This window comes from Astyanax mexicanus, chromosome 20 (assembly GCF_023375975.1).
Source record: "Astyanax mexicanus isolate ESR-SI-001 chromosome 20, AstMex3_surface, whole genome shotgun sequence".
Lineage (NCBI taxonomy): Eukaryota > Metazoa > Chordata > Actinopteri > Characiformes > Acestrorhamphidae > Astyanax > Astyanax mexicanus.
The window spans coordinates 37,400,917-37,421,567 of record NC_064427.1 but is presented as its reverse complement, the minus strand read 5'-3'; the positions used below and the strand labels follow the sequence as shown (position 1 = coordinate 37,421,567).

The window sequence follows — 20,651 nt, the reverse complement described above, 5'->3', positions numbered from 1 at the left end:
AAAAGCATCAAAACTGCCCTGAGATATTATAAAACAGTAAGAAAAAAAAACTCTACTTTAGAATTAAATGGAACATTTTAATGCCACTTCTAATAACCCTGCAGGCAGGGGTTGGGAGGGGGGAGCAATATGGCCCAACATTTCAGGGTATTTTTTCGATAACTATATTTTTGTAAACAATGAACAATATTTTATTCATTTCAAGAATATTCTACTGCAACCAAATACGTTTTAAAGCTTTACTTTGTGTAAATATATGCATGGATAAAAATCTTTAAACTTCTCCACATATTTGCAAACAATTGTAACTTACCGAGATTCAAAATAACATAATAAATAATATAACATAAAATAATGTAAAATAACAAAAAGATATGGCCGAATATGGCTAAAACCACGAGAGGTTATTTTAATAATTTCATGGAGATATTATTATGTATGATAAGATTTGGCACATCTCTGGCTACTATATAGTACAGAAAATGGGTTCTCTAATTTGTATCACTACAAATAATACCGGGCTGCCACAAGCGAAGTATGGTCAAGCGAATCCGTTAATATAAAAACATGCAAAAGTGAACACCTATATTTGATATGCTTTGTTGTAATGTAAAAACTATAACTATAATGTTTAGAAATGACATAGTTCTTTGTATTATATGCTTTGCCTAATACTTTATTCATACCCAGATCAAACACAGATAAGCCACAACATTAAAACCATGCAAGGAGGAAAAAGAAATCCTGTATAGACAAAAAAGATACATCGAGCTGCAAAAATAATCGTTTTATAATCGCATCGCAGACCTCTGAATCGTAACTGAATTGAGTCATAAGGTAGAGATAGAGATATAGATCCTACTCTGAATATTATATAGGTTATTATTAGTTATGTTTAGCATAACTAATTAAAGCACATGGATGCACTGTATTTCAGTGTTTTGTCTTTATAAACATCTTTAATGACTGTAGATTAACTATCATGTTTTCATAAAGTACAGCCCATTATTTGTAGAAGAAAAAGAGATGAAGTGAGGTTTATACTAGGAATATTAAAATACATCCATAGAGTAAAACTACCCGATTGCTCCCGGTTCTATATAACTACTTATACATACTTTTATATACATACTTATTGTATCCATGGATCCCTAGTTTATACTAAGCTTACATGAAGATAGATACACTGCAGGCGTCACACATGTAAAGCATATTTGTGGATTTATACACAAAGCTATAGAAAACAATGATTTGAATGAAGATATTTTCTCTCATGTATTCTTCCTAACCAATAGAAGGCATGTATCTATAATAAATCTATAGAACTTTACTGATATGAGCAATATTTATTGAGCTACATATACAACAGTACAGTGTAACACCTGTATTGCACATATAAAAATATATATTTTAGGGAGTTTGTACTGATATTCAATTTTTGTGGCTGATGAAGACCGAATCACATCTTTATAAACGTTGCCAATAAACGTTGTTAATAAAATCTTTTTAGATGTTTTTTTTTCCTGAGATGGTATTTCTCTTGTGGATTCATATGGATTGCGCAGCTGTTAATACTCCCAGTGCAAAGTTTCTACTTTAATGTTTGTCTTATATTGTTATGCTAAGAATTTTAATTAATGATTTCACAGCTTTAATATACTTTCTCATGACTATACATTTCCCAGCATAAATGACACATATTGTAGACATATCAACATACGCCAAGAATATAAAGAATGAGATTTTACCTTGAGTGAAAGCGTTGATGGATTCGTTCCCTCTCTCCAGGTTGATCAGGTATCCATGTTCTGGTTGTATAGTGATCTGAAAAAGCAGAAATTCTGGGCTGCTGTCCCAGTCTTCTGCCTTTAGTACTTTGCTGGTGATCAGGTAGCCCAGGTGGCCAGAAGGCAGGAGCTTTAAAGTGTGAACACCTTTGTTCACCACAATCTGTGGTACACCATTGTCGACGGACACGATAGTTATCTTCATAGCTTGGGGTTTACGAGTCTCAAACACTGTGTCGGGGAAGACGTAGAAATCTGTGTGTGTTCCGTCAGTTACAGTGAAAGAAAAGCTGTCCTCGTTTGATTCTGTGCCATCGTGTTTGTAACTAATCAGGTTTTCATTCAGGTCTTGCTTGGTGAAGCTTGTAATTGGACGGCTGTTGTTGTAGAGCAGTTTACCGTGCACAGGCAACTGAGTGACAGTGAACTTCAGAAGGTGCTCAGCTGTATCCTGATCTTCTATGGTCAACTCAAAAGGTGTGATGAGTTTGTTCTGACCTTCGGTCACCAGGAGCTCGTGGACTGTCAGGACTGGTTTCTTGTTGTCTACGTCAACTATGGACACCCGGAAGGTGCGGAACACGGGGTTATAACCGTCAGTGACCTCAAACTCAAAGCTGTCCATCTTGATTTCATCATCTGATGTATGGATGTAATAGATCTTACTTCCAGCCAGCTGGAGCTGAGTGAAGGACACGATGGGCATCCCTGGTGTGTCAGTGCTCTCCAGATGTCCCCTCACAGGAGCTCTGGTGATGGTGAAGACGAGGTTTTCATCTGGGCTGTTGAGATCACTGGTACTGAGCAGGTCAGTGGTGAGTGTGACCCGGCCACCTTCCTTGAGAGATACCCCTTTGCTAATAACATCAGGAAACACCATGTCTATACTGCTAACTGTGATATAAAAGTATCTGTCAATTAATGGATTAATGCCATCTGTTACATCAAACTTCACAAGGTCGCGAATGCCTTCCTGTCCATTGTGTGTATAAATAATACGACCCTGATTCAGTTCAATCTGAGTGAAGTTCATACCAATTGTGATGTTCTCAAAAGATCCTCCATCTGTTTTCCTCTGTAGAAAGCCCTGGCCCGGTCCATGACGAATGATAAATGTAAGCAAGTCATCATCCGAGTCCAAATCTGTTGCCTTCAAAATCTTACTGTTTATTTCTTTTGTCTCACCAATTTCAACTTCCAAACCATCATTGATTGCTAATCTTGGAGTCTCATCATCCACTGGAAGGATCATGACCATGATAGTTCCTTCAACGTTATGTTTTCCATCAGTGAGAATAACGTTAAATTTGTCTTCTGTCGTCTCAGAATCATCATGCTCATAAATGATACTAGAAGCTTCTTTAATTTGCTCGAGAGTAAAGTTAGTGACTGGTGTAGATCCAGTGGTCATCTGATTGAGGATGAAACCATGTTTTGGTGGCTCTGTAACTATAAAAGTCAGTTCTTCTGCAGGAATATCAGCATCAGCTCCATTCAAGATTGGTGTATCGATTATAACATTCATGCCCTCCATGACTACAAATTCTCGCATGAAGATTTCTGGCTTCTCGTCATTGGTGGGAATAATAACAATTGGGAAGAACTGTCTCTCTGAGAAGTTCACACCATCAGAGCATCTGAACATAAATCTGTCTTCAACTGGCTCAACTCCTTTATGTATGCTCTGAACATAATGAATATGACCATCATTGACATCTGCAACAGTGAAAGCACTGACAGCTGTTCCAGACCTGGACTTTTCAGAACCTGGTGCTGGGGAGATGTTCTCTATGTAGCCAGATGTTGGCTGGACAATGATGGTACACAAAATGTCATCGGTGAGCGTGTCTTTGTCCTCAACAGTTATTTGATGTCCTCTAATTGTGTTCTTGTCTCCTTCCAGAACGCTAAATACTGGTCCAACTGTTACAACAGGGGCCTGGCTATCTACTGGCAAAATGGTGACATCAACACGAACTCCGCTGACCTTATTACCTCCTACCACCCACTCATCAGCCATATCAGTGAGGGTCAAGTTGAACGAGTCCTTCTTCGAGGCAAGGCCAATCTCACCACTGGTGTGAGCATACACCACCAGACCACTGATTATGTCAGCTTGGGTGAACCGACTGGAAGGAATTCCATTTACCAGGATCTCTCCGAACACGGGAGCATCCTCAACAATAAAGGTCAACCTAAGGTCATCTGTGTCTTCATCTTTTCCTTGGATTACACTGGCAGTAATTTCACTGGCACCATTTTCCAACACATCCAAATGAGAGCCAATGGTGCCTGCTGGGAGACTCAGAGTTGGCATTTCATCATCAACTGGCTTCACTGCTATTCTTATTGTAATCGGTACAACATGCACACCATCACTGACATCCAATTTAAAGGTGTCGCTGGTAGACTCATCTCCATTGTGAATGTAAGAAATTCTGCCCTCAGAGATATCCACTAGATTAAAAGCACTGCCTTTGATCAAATCCGCAAAGTTAAGCTGGACCTGACCATGCTGCGGAGTTTGAGTCAAAGTAAAAGAAATGTGCTTGCTATCTGTGTCCAGGTCAGCAGTGTCAAGCTCAGCATTTGTGATTATATGAGAGCCACGCTCAAAGACTGTGAAGCCAGTGTTAGTTATCTGCGGGGGTTTATTATTGACAGGCTGCAGAAATATGGTGAAGACTCCTTCTACACTGTTTCCAGCAGTGTCTTCAACTGTGAAATGAAACTGCACTACATGAGCAGTGATGCCCAGTTCTATGTCTGGTGGGAGGTAGGAAATTTTATGATGGTTCACTTGTGCTTGAGTGAATTCGCTTACCTCAGCATTATTAGGGTGCTCAGTTAAAACTATTGATCCAAACTTGACTGGGTTATTTTCATCCGTGTCTGTGGGGGGCTGAGTTATGGTGTATTTCAGGTCTCGGTCCTCAGAGTCCAAATCAGTGTAGCGAAGAACGCTCTTGCTAAAATGTGTCAGCTGATACTCATGAACTGTCATTTGTAAAGTGGTTCCAGGGAAAAGCACAGGAGGAACATCATCGATAGGGAGAATTCTAATAAAGAACATGTCCTCGTCTGACTGGTTTGGGGGGTCAGCATCATCCTGGGCTTTAAAGTTGAACTGGTCAGTCACAGTCTCTGTAATGTGGGGCCCTTTGTGTCTGTAGAATAGCTTTCCATCTGTAATGTCCTTTTGGATCCACTCTGTTACAACTTTTTCATACATGCCGTCTTCAGTATTGAATTTCCATGAGGAAGGATCCTCTGGAGCTTCAGACTGCCTAAGCAGGACCTCACCTATTGCAGACAGCGGAGGCTCAATACTGAACTTAATAGTGGAATCTTCAGAGTCAATATCTGCAGCACTCAGCATTAGTGGTGAAACGGGCATTATCTGATTTTTAAACAGCACCAGTCCTGTGTTGGCATTGATAATGGGGGGCTCATCATCTGTGGGCACCACTGTAATGGGGAACAAAAACTCTACTTCATTCTTGCCGTCTGTCATCCGGAAAATGATGTTGTCACTATATGTGTCACTTCCATCATGCTGGTAGATGACAATACCACGCTGGAGATCATCTGGGGTGAAGAACTTCCCGCTGAAGCCAAGAACAGTGAGCTCACCATGACGCAAACCATCTACCACACTTATCCTCACACTATCCAAGTTGTCTTCATCACTGATCTCTAAATTGTTCTGAGTGAACAAAGGCCTGGACTGACCTTCGTACAGGAGCTGCCCTGTGTTTTTAGTCACCACTGGTGCAAGTGTGTCCATGGGCTTCACCACAATCATGAACGCGAACGGATCTGAGATGCCACCATCCGTGTCCAGCACCTCAAACTCAATCTGAAATATCCTCTCTGTGTCAGAGTCCAGCGCTGGAGGCTTGTAGGCTATCTTCAGCTCTCTTAAATCTCGCTGATAAAAAGATGTAATTGGTAAATTTCTATCATCTGTACTCACAACATACCCTTCCTCGTAAGAAAGAGGAGAGGTGATGTTGAAGATAAGCTCTCCCGGGTCTGACTCTGTGTCCTCTGCGGCCAACATGTCGGGAGTCAAAGCGGTCATGACGAACTGGTCGACTTCCATCATCATCATAGCCCCAAAACTAGGTTTGGGAGGGGTGTTCTTGAGTCCTTCTTTGATGCGGATCATGATGTGGAAGTGCTCTTGCTTGAGGAGGTTGTTTTCTTGGTTTCGGAGCTCTACAACCATTGGGATGTAGTCCTTGTCTGGGGACTTGTGAGTGGAGGTGTGCTTGTAGCGGATGCCAGCTTTGAGGAAGGAGTCACAATCCATCATGTTCTCTAGTTTGCCCTCATCTTTAACTTCTCCATATCTGGGCAGAGCGCTGGTGGGTGCCAGCGATGCCAGCTCACAGCGCTCAGAGGATCTGTCGTAAGTGAATTCGAGTATTTTTCTGTCAATTGGGTTGCTAGTTCCATGGAGTTTGTCCACGGTGAGTGGCATGTTCTTGGTGAGGATTTCCAGCTGGGTGAAAAGCACCTCCACCTCCAGCACGAAGGGGATGATGATAGTTTCAGTTTGAGTGTCATATCTGAGTTGGAGCCTCACTCTGTCCTCGGAGGGGCTTCTGGAGCCGAAGTGAGAGTACTTCACGTCGTTAGGACCGAATTCACACGGAAACTTTTTGGGGGACAGGCGCCCCGGTCTCTGGGACAGGGGGTCGTTGTCCAGGACGGTCACGGTGCACCTGTCGCCCGGCTGCACCTCAGTCACCAGGTCGTTGATGGGGTCTATGAAAACTGACCGTCCGAAAGGCACACGGATCCCATTATTAGCTACAAGTATCGCGTCTTCTGACAGCTCGGGCGTGTAGGCGTACGACAGCCTATAACCGCCGACTCGCTGAGAGAAAACGGCCGTTACGGAACCTGCCAGAAGAATAAGACACCAGAGGAGCTCCATAGTTCAACAACAAGGACGAAAAAACACAGAAAACAGAGCGAAAAGCAAATATTCCTCTCATAAAATCCACCTCAGGGAAGGAAAAAGGCGCGGGAAGTTGAGAAAAACCACACGCGCGCGGATCGGCGCTCGAGACTCATCCTCCTCTCACTACAGTGGCGGCTCGCGCTCTCACTTTTAACTTCTGTCCGCGCGAGCCAGAGCAAGAGCGCTGAGGACACGCCCACCATGCCTCTTATTGGCTGAGAGCGTCCGTTGAGAGAACACACACACACACACACACACACACACACACAAACCCAGCTCCAGCTCCATGTGGCGCTGCTCAAACTCACAGCTTTAAACTACTACTTACTCATATTATAATAAAAAAAACCACAAAACGTCCTGAAGTGAGGAATATTCAGCACACATTTCCAGTTTTTTAGACATTTATTGATACCAAAAGGTGAATAATGATAAATATAAAGTCGATAAGTCCTTAAATTAATGAAACTCTGAAAACCTGAACACTGGAGACTAATAAAGCTGCGTTTGTCTTTATTGTCGTGTAAGTTCATCGTGTCGTTTGGTTCCACCTGCTGGATGAGCAGTGAAAGTGCAGTGCTCATTATTTTAGATATTAGAAATAGCAGCAATCTATTAGATTCGAATTCAGAATACATAATTTGTCCCCAATGGGAAATTCGAAAAACATAAAACGTAGTTCAAGAGCATTTTTCTAAATATATATATATTTTTATTAAAAGCATGGGGAATTTTATTAGTCAAAGAAGTTCAAGTTTTTTTATCCTAGTTCTGAAATACACAGTAAAGGGGTAAGGGCAATTATCAGTAATTTACAGTTTTGTACCAAACATAAAAACAAAAAAAAAACTTTGTTGCACATAAACAACAAAACTTCAAAAACACCCACTTTTATGTGAGCTTTAAGCAAACTAAATGAACTGTTTAATTTAATTAAATTTAATTAAATTAAATATTTAATTTCATTAAATTGTATTATTTTATTTCGTTTTTTATATAAAAAGAAGCTTCAAATAAGTCATTGTGCCTTTTGGTCCTCGTAACTAAAAACGACAATTTCAAATTATTTTAAGTATTTTTGATAATAACAATAATAATAATAATAATAATAATAATAATAATAATAATAATAATAATAATAATAATAATACTTAATTTTAATAATAATTATTATTTTGTCTATTTATAATAATTCATAGTAATATTATATATATATATATATATATATATATATATATATATATATCTTTTTTTTTTCACTTTTTATTTCCTGTCCTGCATGCATTCATCCTGCAATGGCAATATACACAAAAGGTGGACAATTTTACCCTAGCTGAGCGTTTTTTAATTGTTCAGTTTGATTATTTAAAACTTATTTTAATTACAGTGATATTTTTCCGGTCAGTATAAGCTTTACCTCAGCTATATATTTGAGTCAATATGAGAAATATTAAGTGAAATTAATGTTATTAATTGCTGAACATGCAGCAGCAGGTGTCTTTAAACACTGTGATGTTTGTGATGTCACTGATGTATAAGAATATCTTTTTAAAAGGGTGTTTTCATGAAGATGACAGGGTGCACAGGACATTTTTGAATATATAAATAGCTTGATATTCTTGTGAAAATAGCTTAATGAGTTCAACTAAAATCCCTGTATTTTTTTAAAATATTATTTATCCACTTAAAATAATTACTAGCCGAAGAGTTTATAATTCACACAAAGTTCTTAACAGCGAAGGTTAATATTCCTCTATATGTGTAAAAAGTTGTTTATTTATAGTGAATCATGAAATATGTATTGTTACACAGTGTTTGTGAGAAATCAATGCAATTATGCTGTAAACTACGTTGGCCGAGAAAGCCCAACGCAGTGCAAATTGAAAAGCGCTGCAAAAGCACAAAACACATCCATCAAAATTACAACACAGGCGCAGCAAATAGAAAAACGCGCTGCAAATAGAACCACAACACAACGGAAGTGAGTCACAACACAACGGAATTTTCCCGGGGGACCTTAAAGATACTGTACCAGCTAAGCTGCGTCTTCAGTAACGTCTCGGACTTCACTATGTGTACAAAGGACAATAAGTGGCAAACAAGGCGTTTTGTGAAGCAGAACTTTTAATAATATGCACACAACCGTGGTAATCACAGGTAATAAACATTACTTACTTTTCAGAAGCTTGTTTGCCACTTATTGTCCTTTGTATACAGCTGGTACAGCATCTTTTAAGGTCCCCCGGGAAAATTCCGTTGTGTTGTGACTCACTTCCGTTGTGTTGTGGTTCTATTTGCAGCGCGTTTTTCTTTTTGCAGCGCGTTTTTCTATTTGCTGCGCCTGTGTTGTAATTTTGATGGATGTGTTTTGTGCTTTTGCAGCGCTTTTCAATTTGCACTGCGCTGGGCTTTCTCGGCCACCGTAGTAAACAAATAAATAGGTTATAATAGGCCTATTGTATGAGGTGGTATGAATAGTTATCATACTTTATGACTAATAATAAAAGGTACTGTTATGATAGCTTGCTTATGTAGACTCCACATTTATCTATTTAATCAGTGCAGTCATGCTTGTTTTCAACCGCTGCAAATGATCCACCAACAATATGAATGTGCTTAGCGATGGTCCAACAACGGTCCTTTCCCATTGATGGATGAGGTAAAGTGTGACTGATGTATTGTGTTTGAACATGAACATGCATCTAGGGTGGGCGATTGTTTAAAAAAAATGGTCATTTATAGTCACCACAAGATAATTGTATCCAATAAAATCAGTGTATATACACGTGAAAATTACGAGTTTCTTGATTTTACCAAATTGAAAACCTCTGGAATATAATCAAGAGGAAGGTGGATGATCACAAGCCGTCAAACCACCAAACTGAACTGCTTGAATTTTTGCACCAGGAGTAAAGCAGCATAAAGTTATCCAAAAGCAGTGTGTAAGACTGGTGGAGGAGAACATCTAAACTCTTAAAACTTTATGAATTCTCATTTCTCATTTTCTGCAAATAAATGCTCCAAATAACAATATTTTAATTTGTAATTTGGGAGAAATGTGGTCTGTAGTTTATAGAATAAAACAACAATGTTAATTTTACTCAAACATAAACCTATAAATAGTAAAATCAGAGAAACCGATTCAGAAACTGAAGAGCTATCTTAATTTTTTCCAGAGCTTGTGTATATGGAAACATTAAACTGACTTTAGACTGAGTGCAAATGAAAACTGTACATCCTGCTTCTGTTTCTCTGTGATAAAACAGAGCTCAGCTCAGTGCTTTGAATGATTATATACGAGTGTAAGTCTGCGCTCTGTCTTTGTGCTCAGGTTTGGAGGCCTTGTTTGATGTGTACTCTGTTATTTCAGGGCCTCCTCAACCAGCTGTCACCTTTTTCAAATGACCTGGTTCCTCAACCTTCCCACCAAAGCCTTCAATCTTTCCTCGGATCCCATAAAAAAGCATCTGGACCTCCAGACTAGAGGTTAAATTTGACAGCCAAAGAATGTCAAAAAGTCTGTGATTGTTTTAATGCATATTCTGGGCAGGCTGTGCTATCTGTAGGATGGTATATGGGCACTGCTTATAAGTCTTTACTATGCTTTATTGTGCTCTTTTTACTGAAATATTTTATGTCAGTTTTAAGAAGCATTAAACACATAAAATGGTGACGTTTCTATCATGATGCTGTGGGACTGTGTGATCAGTGCAGGTACTGGGAATCTTGTTAAAGTTGAGGGTCTCATAGATTCCAGTCAATATCAGCAGATTCTTGAGAACAATGTTTAAGAATCAGTGAGAAAGTTGAAGTTAAAGCGCCGGGGCTGGACACTTCAACAAGACAACGACCCTAAACACTAAACACTGCTCAAAATCTACTAAACCATTTGCAGCCCGTTTCCTTTTTTGGAGCGGCCCGCGAGGTATTTTAGAAATAGAATGAAAGTTGGCCCGCTGTTAAGCAGGTTTTTATAATATGAGATTCAAAGTTTGAACGCTAGGTGTCAGAAACGGACCAAAGAGTCTAAAAGCGGAGAGAGTGCGCATTTCTAGCGCAGAAAAACGGGGCAAAGAGTCTAAAAGCAGAGAGAGTGCGCATTTCTAGAGCAGAGAAAACGGGCCAAAGAGTCTAAAAGCGGAGAGAGTGCGCATTTCTAGCGCAGAAAAACAGGTCAAAGAGTCTAAAAGCGGAGAGAGTGCGCATTTCTAGCGCAGAAAAAACGGGCCAAAGAGTCTAAAAGCAGAGAGAGTGCGCATTTCTAGAGCAGAGAAAACGGGCCAAAGAGTCTAAAAGCGGAGAGAGTGCGCATTTCTAGCGCAGAAAAACAGGTCAAAGAGTCTAAAAGCGGAGAGAGTGCGCATTTCTAGCGCAGAAAAAACGGGCCAAAGAGTCTAAAAGTTGCCGTAATTAAGGAGTTTAATATTAAGAGACATCATGAAATTAAACATCAATTTGAAAAATCTTAGTTTACACAACACTGTCAAAGATAAAGATATTAAGTCAAGTAAAATGGTGTGTAAATGAAATAATCAGGAAAATGTATTATTTAAAGTGGTATATTTCATTATTTGTTTTATTACAGAGTCTGTGGCCCGTGACTTCAAATATATTTCTCCTTCTGGCCCCCAGCAAAAAAAGTTTGGACACCCCTGCAATAAACCATTTATGCAGAGGAACAAGTTCAATGTTTTGGAATGATCATCTCAGTCCCCAGACCTGAATATTACTGAAATCTGTTTTGTATATGATTTAAAGTGGGCTGTTCATGCTCAGAAACCATCAAACCTGACTGAACTGGAGATGTTTTATAAAGAAGAATGATCCAAAATACCTTCAACCAGAAGCCAGACTCTCACTGGAAGCTATAGGAAGCGTTTAGATCCTGTTATTTCTGCAAAAGGAGAATCTACTAAATATTGATGTCATTTTGTTTGTGGTGCCGAAATTTATGCACCTGCCTAATTTAGTTTAAAGAATTATTGCACACTTTCTATAAATCCTATAAACTTTATTTCACCTCTCAAATATCACTGTGTTCATCTGCTATATGATAAATTAAACTGAAATTGCTGAACCGAGCAACCAATGATTTATAAAGAAAAATCATGCAATTTATCAGGGGTGCCTAAACTTTTCATAGCACTATATGCACTACTTTTACTAATAGGACCCAGATTGCAATAGGTGCATAGGACCAGTGCTGATAACAAGCATTGGTACCACTTTAAAATAAGACTACCTTTATAAAGGCTTTATAAATGGTTTACAACTAGTTTATTAATAGTTACTTATTAGGTTGTAAATGCCTTTTATTAACAATCAGTTATAACACTGTTATAACTGATTATTAATGATTTTTAAGGCATTTATCTAATTATCTAATTAGAAACCATTAATAAACTAACTTGTAAACCATTTATAAACCCTTTATAAAGGTAGTCTTATTTTAAAGTGGCACCAAAGCATTTGTAATTATACACTAAACCCTACATTAAAGAAGTTTTGCATGGGATTCCTTTTATGCGCTTATATCTTAATAAAAACCCAGTCGTTTAAGGATAGAGTATGCTCCTGCTGAAACGTCATGCTGGAGCGAGCGCTAGCTGTTCCAGTGGAGTTGGAAAGGGAACTGTCAGAGCTTTAAATAGCAGTTTCAGGATAAGCAGACTCAGGCAGCAGTGCTTGGGGGAGTGAGACAGATTGGCAATAACAGATTTGGAGATCAAACAGCAAACGAATGCAGTTTGCCCAGAACACATCCAGGTTTATCCAGGCTTTTCCTGAATGGGTCAGCGAGGAGTAATTGCGTTTAGAGGGCAAATCAAAGTCGTAATGTAAAAGTTTAGGGCACTATGGAACAGATACAGTACAGAGAACGGTGGAACAGTGCTGGACTGGCTTATGAATGACTGTTGCTTTCTAGTGCATTAAAATCCAACTGTCCGTCTCAAGTCTGAAAGGGTTAAAAAAAAGAAACTCCAGCTACAGGAAAAAGCTAACAGCTGTTGGGTCTTTTTTCCCATGTTGTGTCACAGTCAGAGTCATTGCTTTGTTCTTAAGCTGGACTTTTCCAGTAAAGTCTCTGTAATTACAAGGTCAAAGAGACAAATTGTATGTTTTTAGATCCTGGGTGAAAATTCCCTTCTGAAAGAAATGCTCTTATCAGCAGAGGCCTTTCCAGCTTTTACTGTCTCTTTTCATGTTGTAGGAGCTTTGTTCAGTGTCTTTAGTCAAAGAGTTAAAGCAGTGTCTAGTCTACGCTGTAGAAAATAGTTTGAATAAATGTTTAAATGTTTATTTTTGCCTTTTATTTATTTTATTCCACACAAAGTAAAGTAAAATTTCAAAACTTGTTAAAGGGAAGATTTTAACACCAAGCTAAAAGTATATGAGAAAACAAAACTATTCATTATGCAGTAATTTAATTGATTTTAACCCAAATGAGCATTCCAATCTAAATAGATATACAGCTCTGGAAAAAAAAATAAGAGGCCACTTAAAAATTATGAGTTTCTTTGATTTCACTCAATTGAAAACCTCTGGAATATAATCAAGAGGAAGATGGAATGCTTGAATTTTTGCTTCATGAGTAAAGCAGCATAAAGTTATCCAAAAGCAGTGTGTAAGACTGGTGGAGGAGAACATGATGCCATGATGCATACAAACTGTGATTTAAAACAGGGATATTCCACCAAATATTGATTTCTTAACTCTTCAAACTTTATGAATATGAACTTGTTTTCTTTGCATTATTTGAGGTCTGAAAGCTCTGCATCTTTTTTGTTATTTCAGCCATTTCTCATTTTCTGCATTTAATTTCTCTAAATGATAATATTTTTATTTGGAATTTGGGAGAAATGTTGTCTGTAGTTTATAGAATAAAACAACAATGTTCATTTTACTCAAACATAAACCTATAAATAGCAAAATCAGAGAAACTGATTCAGAAACTGAAGTAGTCTCTTAATTTTTTTAAAACTGTATTCACGGCTTGAATTTTTGCTTCAGGAGTGGCATAAAGTTATCCAAAAGCAGTGTGTAAGACTGGTGGAGGAGAACATGATGCCAAGATGCATGAAAACTGTGATTAAAAATGAGGGTTATTCCACCAAATATTGATTTCTGAACTCTTAAAACTTTATGAATATGAACTTGTTGTTTTCTTTGCATTATTTGAGGTCTGAAAGCTCTGCATCTTTTTTGTTATTTCAGCCATTTCTCAATTTCTGCAAATAAATGCTCTAAATTACTATTTTAATTTAAAAATAAAATATTTGCTCAAATATATACCTATAAATCCTATAAATAGCTAAACTAAATTGTGTAGCATTATGTTTCCAATTGGCACAAAAATTTTTAATCACCCTGAGCTTCACAACGGCACAACTACAGTGTATTTTAATTATTTAGCATGTTATTACGATGCTCCCCATAGACAGTGTTATTGCTCATAGTAAGAAATAGTGGAAATTGTAAACTAATGTCTATTGAGAGCAGTGTGTGTTAAACAGTCTGACAGTATCCGGAAAGGAAGGACCTGTGGTATCTCTCCTTCACACACCGTGGGTGCAGCAGCCTGGCAAATGAAGAAGCTCACCAGTGCTGTCAGAGAGCGCTGCATGGGGTGGCACAGGTTCTCCAACATGTGTCTAATTTTAGTCCTCATCTCTCTTCTGTCTCCTATCACCTGCGCTGGATCAAGATGACATCCCAGAACAGAGCTGGACTTCCTGATGATCTTACTGAATCTTGTACTGTCTGTGGTGAAGATGCTGCTGCTGCTGCCCAAGAAGACCACTCCAGAAAAGATGGCTGATGCCACTGTGGCGTCGAAGAAGGTCCTTAGGAGTGGCCCCTGCATACCAATGGACCCTCAGGAGTCTCCTCAGAAGAAGCTTGTTGTTTAGGTGAACACCCAGGACTCATAGAAGCCACTTCAGAATAGTCCAATGCTTAGCCATTCTTGGGATTGTTAGCTGTGTGTTTTGGGTCATTATCCTGTTGCAAGACCCATGACCTGCGACTGAGACCAAGCTTTCTGACACTGAGCAGCACATTTCTCTCTCTAGAATCCCTTGAAGGTCTTGAGATATCATTGTACCCTGAACTGATTCAAGACACTCTGTGATGTCTTGAGATGCAGCAAAGCAGCCCCAGAACATAACAGAGCCTCCACCATGTTTCACAGTAGGGACAGTGTCCTTTTCTTGATATGCTTCATTTTTCTGTCTGTAAACATTGAGCTGGTGTGCCTTGGAAAAAAAAACTTCCATTTTTATCTCATCTGTCTCCCAAAAGCTTTGTGGCTTGTCAACATGAAGTTTGGAAAATTCCAGTCTGGCTTTTTTAAGTTTTGTTTTTAACAATGGTGTTTAAGTTAAGGTTAAGTCCACTTTGGCTCAAACAATGATGGATGGTGCTGACCGATCTGACATTGATATTTCTTGAGCTTAAAGTTTACCTTTAATCTCTTTAAAGGTGTTTTTTTTAACTTTAGATTAGCATATTTTAAAGCAATTTACTCTCATTTACAATACGAGAAGATATGAGCGAGTAATCCGCACTATTTCTACCATAGTCATCATAGCTGAGCCTCACTGAAGTACACTAAATAACTAAAGCAAAAGCTATTTAGATTGGCAGGTTATGCTGAACAATTTGCTCTGACAAATATGACATGTTAAGGATGCTGTAACCTAGGGCATTGACTTATTTGTCCACATTTGGTTTATTTAGCACAATCATTATTTATTTATTTTTTTCATAATGTTATTTCAAAATGTTCCTATTTTCTCCCCAATTGCCCAAACCCACTCATTTGGACTCAACCTATCACTATTAATGCCTCAACACACCAGGAGGGTGAAGACTAACACATGCTTCCTCTGATACATGTGAAGTCAGCCACCTCTTCTTTTCGAGCTGCTGCTGATGCTGTAGCATTGCCGAGCAGCATCACAGCACTAACGCTCGGAGGAAAACGCAGCGACTCGGTTCTGATACATCAGCTCACAGACGCCCTGTGCTGTGGACATCACCCTAGGAGTGATGTGGGGAGAGAGCGCCATCTACCAACCCAGAGGGAGCAGGGCCAATTCTGCTCCCTCTGAGCGCCGGCAGCTTGATGGTAAAGCTGCATATATATATATATATATATATATATATATATATATATATATATTTTTTTAAATACAAATTTCATCAGTTTTTTTGTGATTGGTCCTAGCTGAAATAATCCAAATATAAATATACAATACACTCAGTTTCAATTGATAAACACACTCATTGTCAACGGTTGAGTTCAGTCACGATGCCCACAAGAAGTGTGGGAAGAAAGTAAAGCAGAATAACAGATCACAGTACACCTTTAACGAGAACCGTGGGAAGCAAACACAGGACCTATGGAGGAGGTGATGGTTTAACTACAGACTCTGGACATGTCCATTTGGAGTCCAGCTGCCTACACTGAGTACTGATTACCCCTCCTCTGTCTGTAGCTCTGCAGTGAGCTGCTCCTGTAATTACTGCACTACCCTGCTCAGGGCTGGTAATGAGTTCTCACGACGCCCTGGTGTATTGCTTTATTCTGATTCTGTGAAGACGAATTTCTGCAAAAGCTTCTTTTTCTTTTCTTTTTTGACCCTTACAGTAAAAATAGCAGCAATCACCACGGGGCTTAAGTGACCTTTCTGATAATGGACCCCTGGGCTCCTGGATGCACTCTTGGTTTTCTAAAGTTGTTATGCTGTTTGCACATGCTTTTAACACCTCTGAGGTGGCAAAAGCAGAGCCGGCAAATAATAATTGAGATGGAATTTCTGTATCTGTAAGTAGTCAAGCAGTGTATTATTTTTTTCTTTTATAACTTTAGAGTGAGAAACATGGAAGGACCCCTATGTAACAGGGCAGTGAAAAATTCTAAATTTCATTTAATTAATTGAATTTTAATTTGGAGTGAATCCACCCTACAGGATGTTGAATTGAATTTGAACTGGAATTACAGAAAGCGAAATTAAATCAATTACAATTCAGAGCATTTCATTTTTAACACATATCAGTAAGAATGTATTACTTTTAACACACATTTTTTTTCAGACTCTTACATTAAGCATACATTCCCATAATAAATGAACACATATGTCCTTTTATGTGTTTTATCATTTTGCATTTTGCTGTAATTACAAAAATCAAAAGTTCAAACCATTGCTGGTCCTCAATTAGTTCCTTTCACTAGAATGTACTCCAAACAAAATGTTGCCTAAATGTTTGGACAACCATTGTGAAAACTTAAGTCAAGGAAGACTTAAGTCAAGGGTAAAGCAAAGAATTCTGGGAAATGAAGTGTTATCCTCTCATTTTCCACAGTGTGAACGTTATTACAATTTTAATGACTGTTTTATTGTCAGGTCAAGTCAAGTGTCATTCTGTAGCACATTTAAAACACAGTGAGTGCCGACCAAAGTGTTTAAATTTAAAACAACACAAAAAAACTCAACAGAAAAAGAAAAAAATGCAATTTCTGAATTTATTCTGAATTAAATTCTGGATTTTTTAGAACACTGATATGTACACATCTGGACATCCAAAAAGTTTTAAGCCCTCAGATAACTTTTAACAAAACCTCAAACACCCATATAATACATCCTATCCTTTCAATCTAATATTTTTATTACTATATCATAATATCATTCACATATACAGCTCTTTAAAAAATCACTTACGACCACTTAAAAACGATGAGTTTCTTTGATTTTTTCAAAATTGAAAACCTCTGGAATATAATCAAGAGCAAGACGGATGATCACAAGCTGAATCAAACCACCAAACTGAACTGCTTGAATTTTTGCACCAGGAGTAAAGCAGCATAAAGTTATCCAAAAGCAGTGTGTAAGACTGGTGGAGGAGAACATGATGCCAAGATGCATGAAGAAAACTGTGATTAAAAACCAGCAGGGTTATTCCACCAAATATTGATTTCAGAACTCTTAAAACTCTTTATGAATATGAACTTGTTTTCTTTGCATTATTTGAGGTCTGAAAGCTCTGCATCTTTTTTGTTATTTGAGCCATTTCTCATTTTCTGTAAATAAATGCTTTAAATGACAATATTTTTATTTGGAATTTAGGAGAAATGTTGTCCCTAGTTTATAGAATTAAAAAACAATGTTCATTTTACTCAAACATAAACCTATAAATAGCAAAATCAGAAAAACTGATTCAGAAACAGAAGTGGTCCCTTAATTTTTTTCCAGAGCTGTATAGTGTTTCATTTGATTCTAACAACTCCTTCTTGATTTCTGTTGTCAATGAGAGTATGACCTTCATGGTAGAGTTATCAGGTTATCAGTTATCCTCATCACAAAACCTTTAACTAAACATTGGGCACAAGGCAAACCCCCCTGGAAAGGGCACCCATCTAATCACAGACACACACACACACACCCTGGGGTGATTTAACACAACCAATTCTTCTACCATGTGTTTTTGGAAGGAAATTAGAGTACCTAATCGAATCCCATGCTGACAATCAGAGCAAACACCACACTCCTCACAGGCAGAGATTGTAGAGAAGATCGCCCTTGGAGCTGTGCAGCCCACACACTACCTCATGTGCTAATATCTCTAACCTAGATAAATTGTCTGTTTGATTAGAATTATGTTGTTTTTCTTTTCTTTAGTTTAACCCAAGCTGACAAAGAGGATTAGCAAACACTTTTAAAAAAATTGGATCATTGAATTTTTCATATTCCCTATTACCATTACAAATTCTATTTATGCAACACAGTTGGCTGTATGGTACCATATTTTTCACACTACAATGTAATGCTAATCCTGATCCAGCAGTGCTAGCCCATGTTAGCAGCAGGCTACAGGCTGATAATACCTCCCCCAGATCAGAAGAATCTCTCGCGATCTTTAACAAACTCCTGAAGAGACAGAGCTCTTCAAAGAGCACTTACTCTCCTAACACCTCTAACTAACTACCTTCTACTACCAGATCAGGAGAATCTCTCACTATCTTTAATAAACTCCTGAAGACTGAGCTCTTCAAAGAGCACTTACTCTCCTAACACCTCTAACACACTAACTACTTCTAACCTCATTTCCTTCTTCCCCTCCTTCATTCCTCTATTCTATTATTTCCCTTTGACCTCCTTTAGGCCCTGTCTAAAGATGTTTTAACTTCTATTACTTTTCTACTTCACTATTGTAAGTCGCTTTGCACAAAAGTGTCTGCCAAATGTAATGTAATGTAATGTAATGTAATGTAATGTACCTCTGAATGGCAAAAGAGCTAGCATTTAGTACAGTTAGCGGCTAATGCTAATAATGCTCCAAGCTCGATGCTGGAGAGCTAAACTCCTGTAACTCTATACTTCAGCAGAGTAGCTTTACTGCTCCTTACAACCTGACTGCCAAAATTCATAGATTAGGTGCACTGAATTAAAAAACGCACTGACGTTTTTGGGGAAAATTAAAGGATTTTACACTTCAAAACTGCTTTTTGTATTTACTCAGGTTATCTTTTTTTCTAACTGCTGCTGCTTGAAATGCAGCACTGTTTAATAGCAAGCACACTCGGAGGAAAGCGCAGCGACTCATTTCAGATACATCAGCTTACAGATGCCTTGTGATGATCAACATCACCTAAGGATTGATGTGAGAAAAAATCGCCATCTACACAGCCAGAGAAAGTAAGGTCAATTGTGCTCTCTCTAGGCCCTGGCAGCTGATGGCAAGCCACATAACCGGATTTGAACGAGCAATCTCCTATATATATATATATATATATATATATATATATTTTTTTTTTTTTTGTTTTATTCTTATAAATATTGTTCTCTGCACATTGGTGGGAATCAACACCCAAGTTTTTCACTCACATGTTCACCTGTACTCTGTGACGTGACAATAAAAATCTTGAATCTTGAATCTTGAGTAAATACAAAAAGCTGTTTTTAAATGATAATTTTATTTAATAAGGAAACTGTTGCTTCTCAATGCAGGGCTTCTGACTGGCATTTTTTTTTCAGCAGGACAATGCTCGTCTACACACAGCAAGAGTTTTTTAGGACAGTAATGTCTCCACTAATGTGTCCAACACTTTCTTGGCCTTTCCTGTCACCAGATTTATTGCTAATCAAGCATTTATGCGTTAAGCATTTTTCCATGTGGGACGCCAGCTTCAGCAACCTATAAGTGTAAAGTAGGATCTACAGGCCCAGCTGCAACATACAGTATGTGGGCAAATGTGCTGCAGGATGCCATATAGAACCTTTGGTGCCAACCCATATTATTATTACAATTGCACAAATAAGGTTTAATTCCGTTCCAATATTTTTTCTTTCTCTCTCTATGCTGTGTTGTTTGTGTGTTGTATGTTTTTCAAGAGGCCTGTGTCTGTCCTGTGTTTTTCGCCTCATTTGGTCCCTTGTACTCTTGTCATGTGTTCCCAGCCATGTGCTTCTGTTGTGTTTTGGTCCCTGTCTCTGCCCTAGTTCCACCCTAGCCCTGCCCTAGCCATTAGTGTTGTCACCTCCTGTCTCATTTGTAACCCCACCCCCTTGTTAAATCCACAGGCGTCCCTTGTGTGTGCCTGTGTATAAATACCCCATGTGCTCCTTTGTTCTGTGTCATGCTTTTTGTTTGACTGTATCCTGTTACTCTTTTTGGAACTTGTTTATATGTTTTGCTTAGTCCCAGACCTGCTGTGTTTTTTCAGGTCTTCAGTGTTCCAGGTTTGTTTTATGTAGTTTGTTTCTTTATTTGTTATTTTTGCTTGTTTGTTTCAGTCTTTTAGTTTATCCTCTGTTTTACAGTGTTTTGTTTCAGTTTCTTTATATACTCCCTTGTGTTCTTTTCTTTGTTAGTTTAAATATGGATAATAA

The 20,651-nt window shown here is 38.3% G+C and overlaps 1 protein-coding gene across 1 annotated transcript in view; it reads right to left on the bottom strand.

Annotated features, from left to right (window-relative positions):
- Positions 1-6,883, bottom strand: part of frem2a (FRAS1 related extracellular matrix 2a) — a 161,919-nt gene extending 155,036 nt beyond the window's left edge. The window contains exon 1 of the mRNA XM_049468896.1: positions 1,749-6,883. Within this exon, the coding sequence (XP_049324853.1) occupies positions 1,749-6,732 (4,984 nt within the window). The 5' untranslated portion in view covers positions 6,733-6,883. The remainder of the gene's footprint in view (positions 1-1,748) is intronic.
- Positions 6,884-20,651: the final 13,768 nt, after the last annotated feature.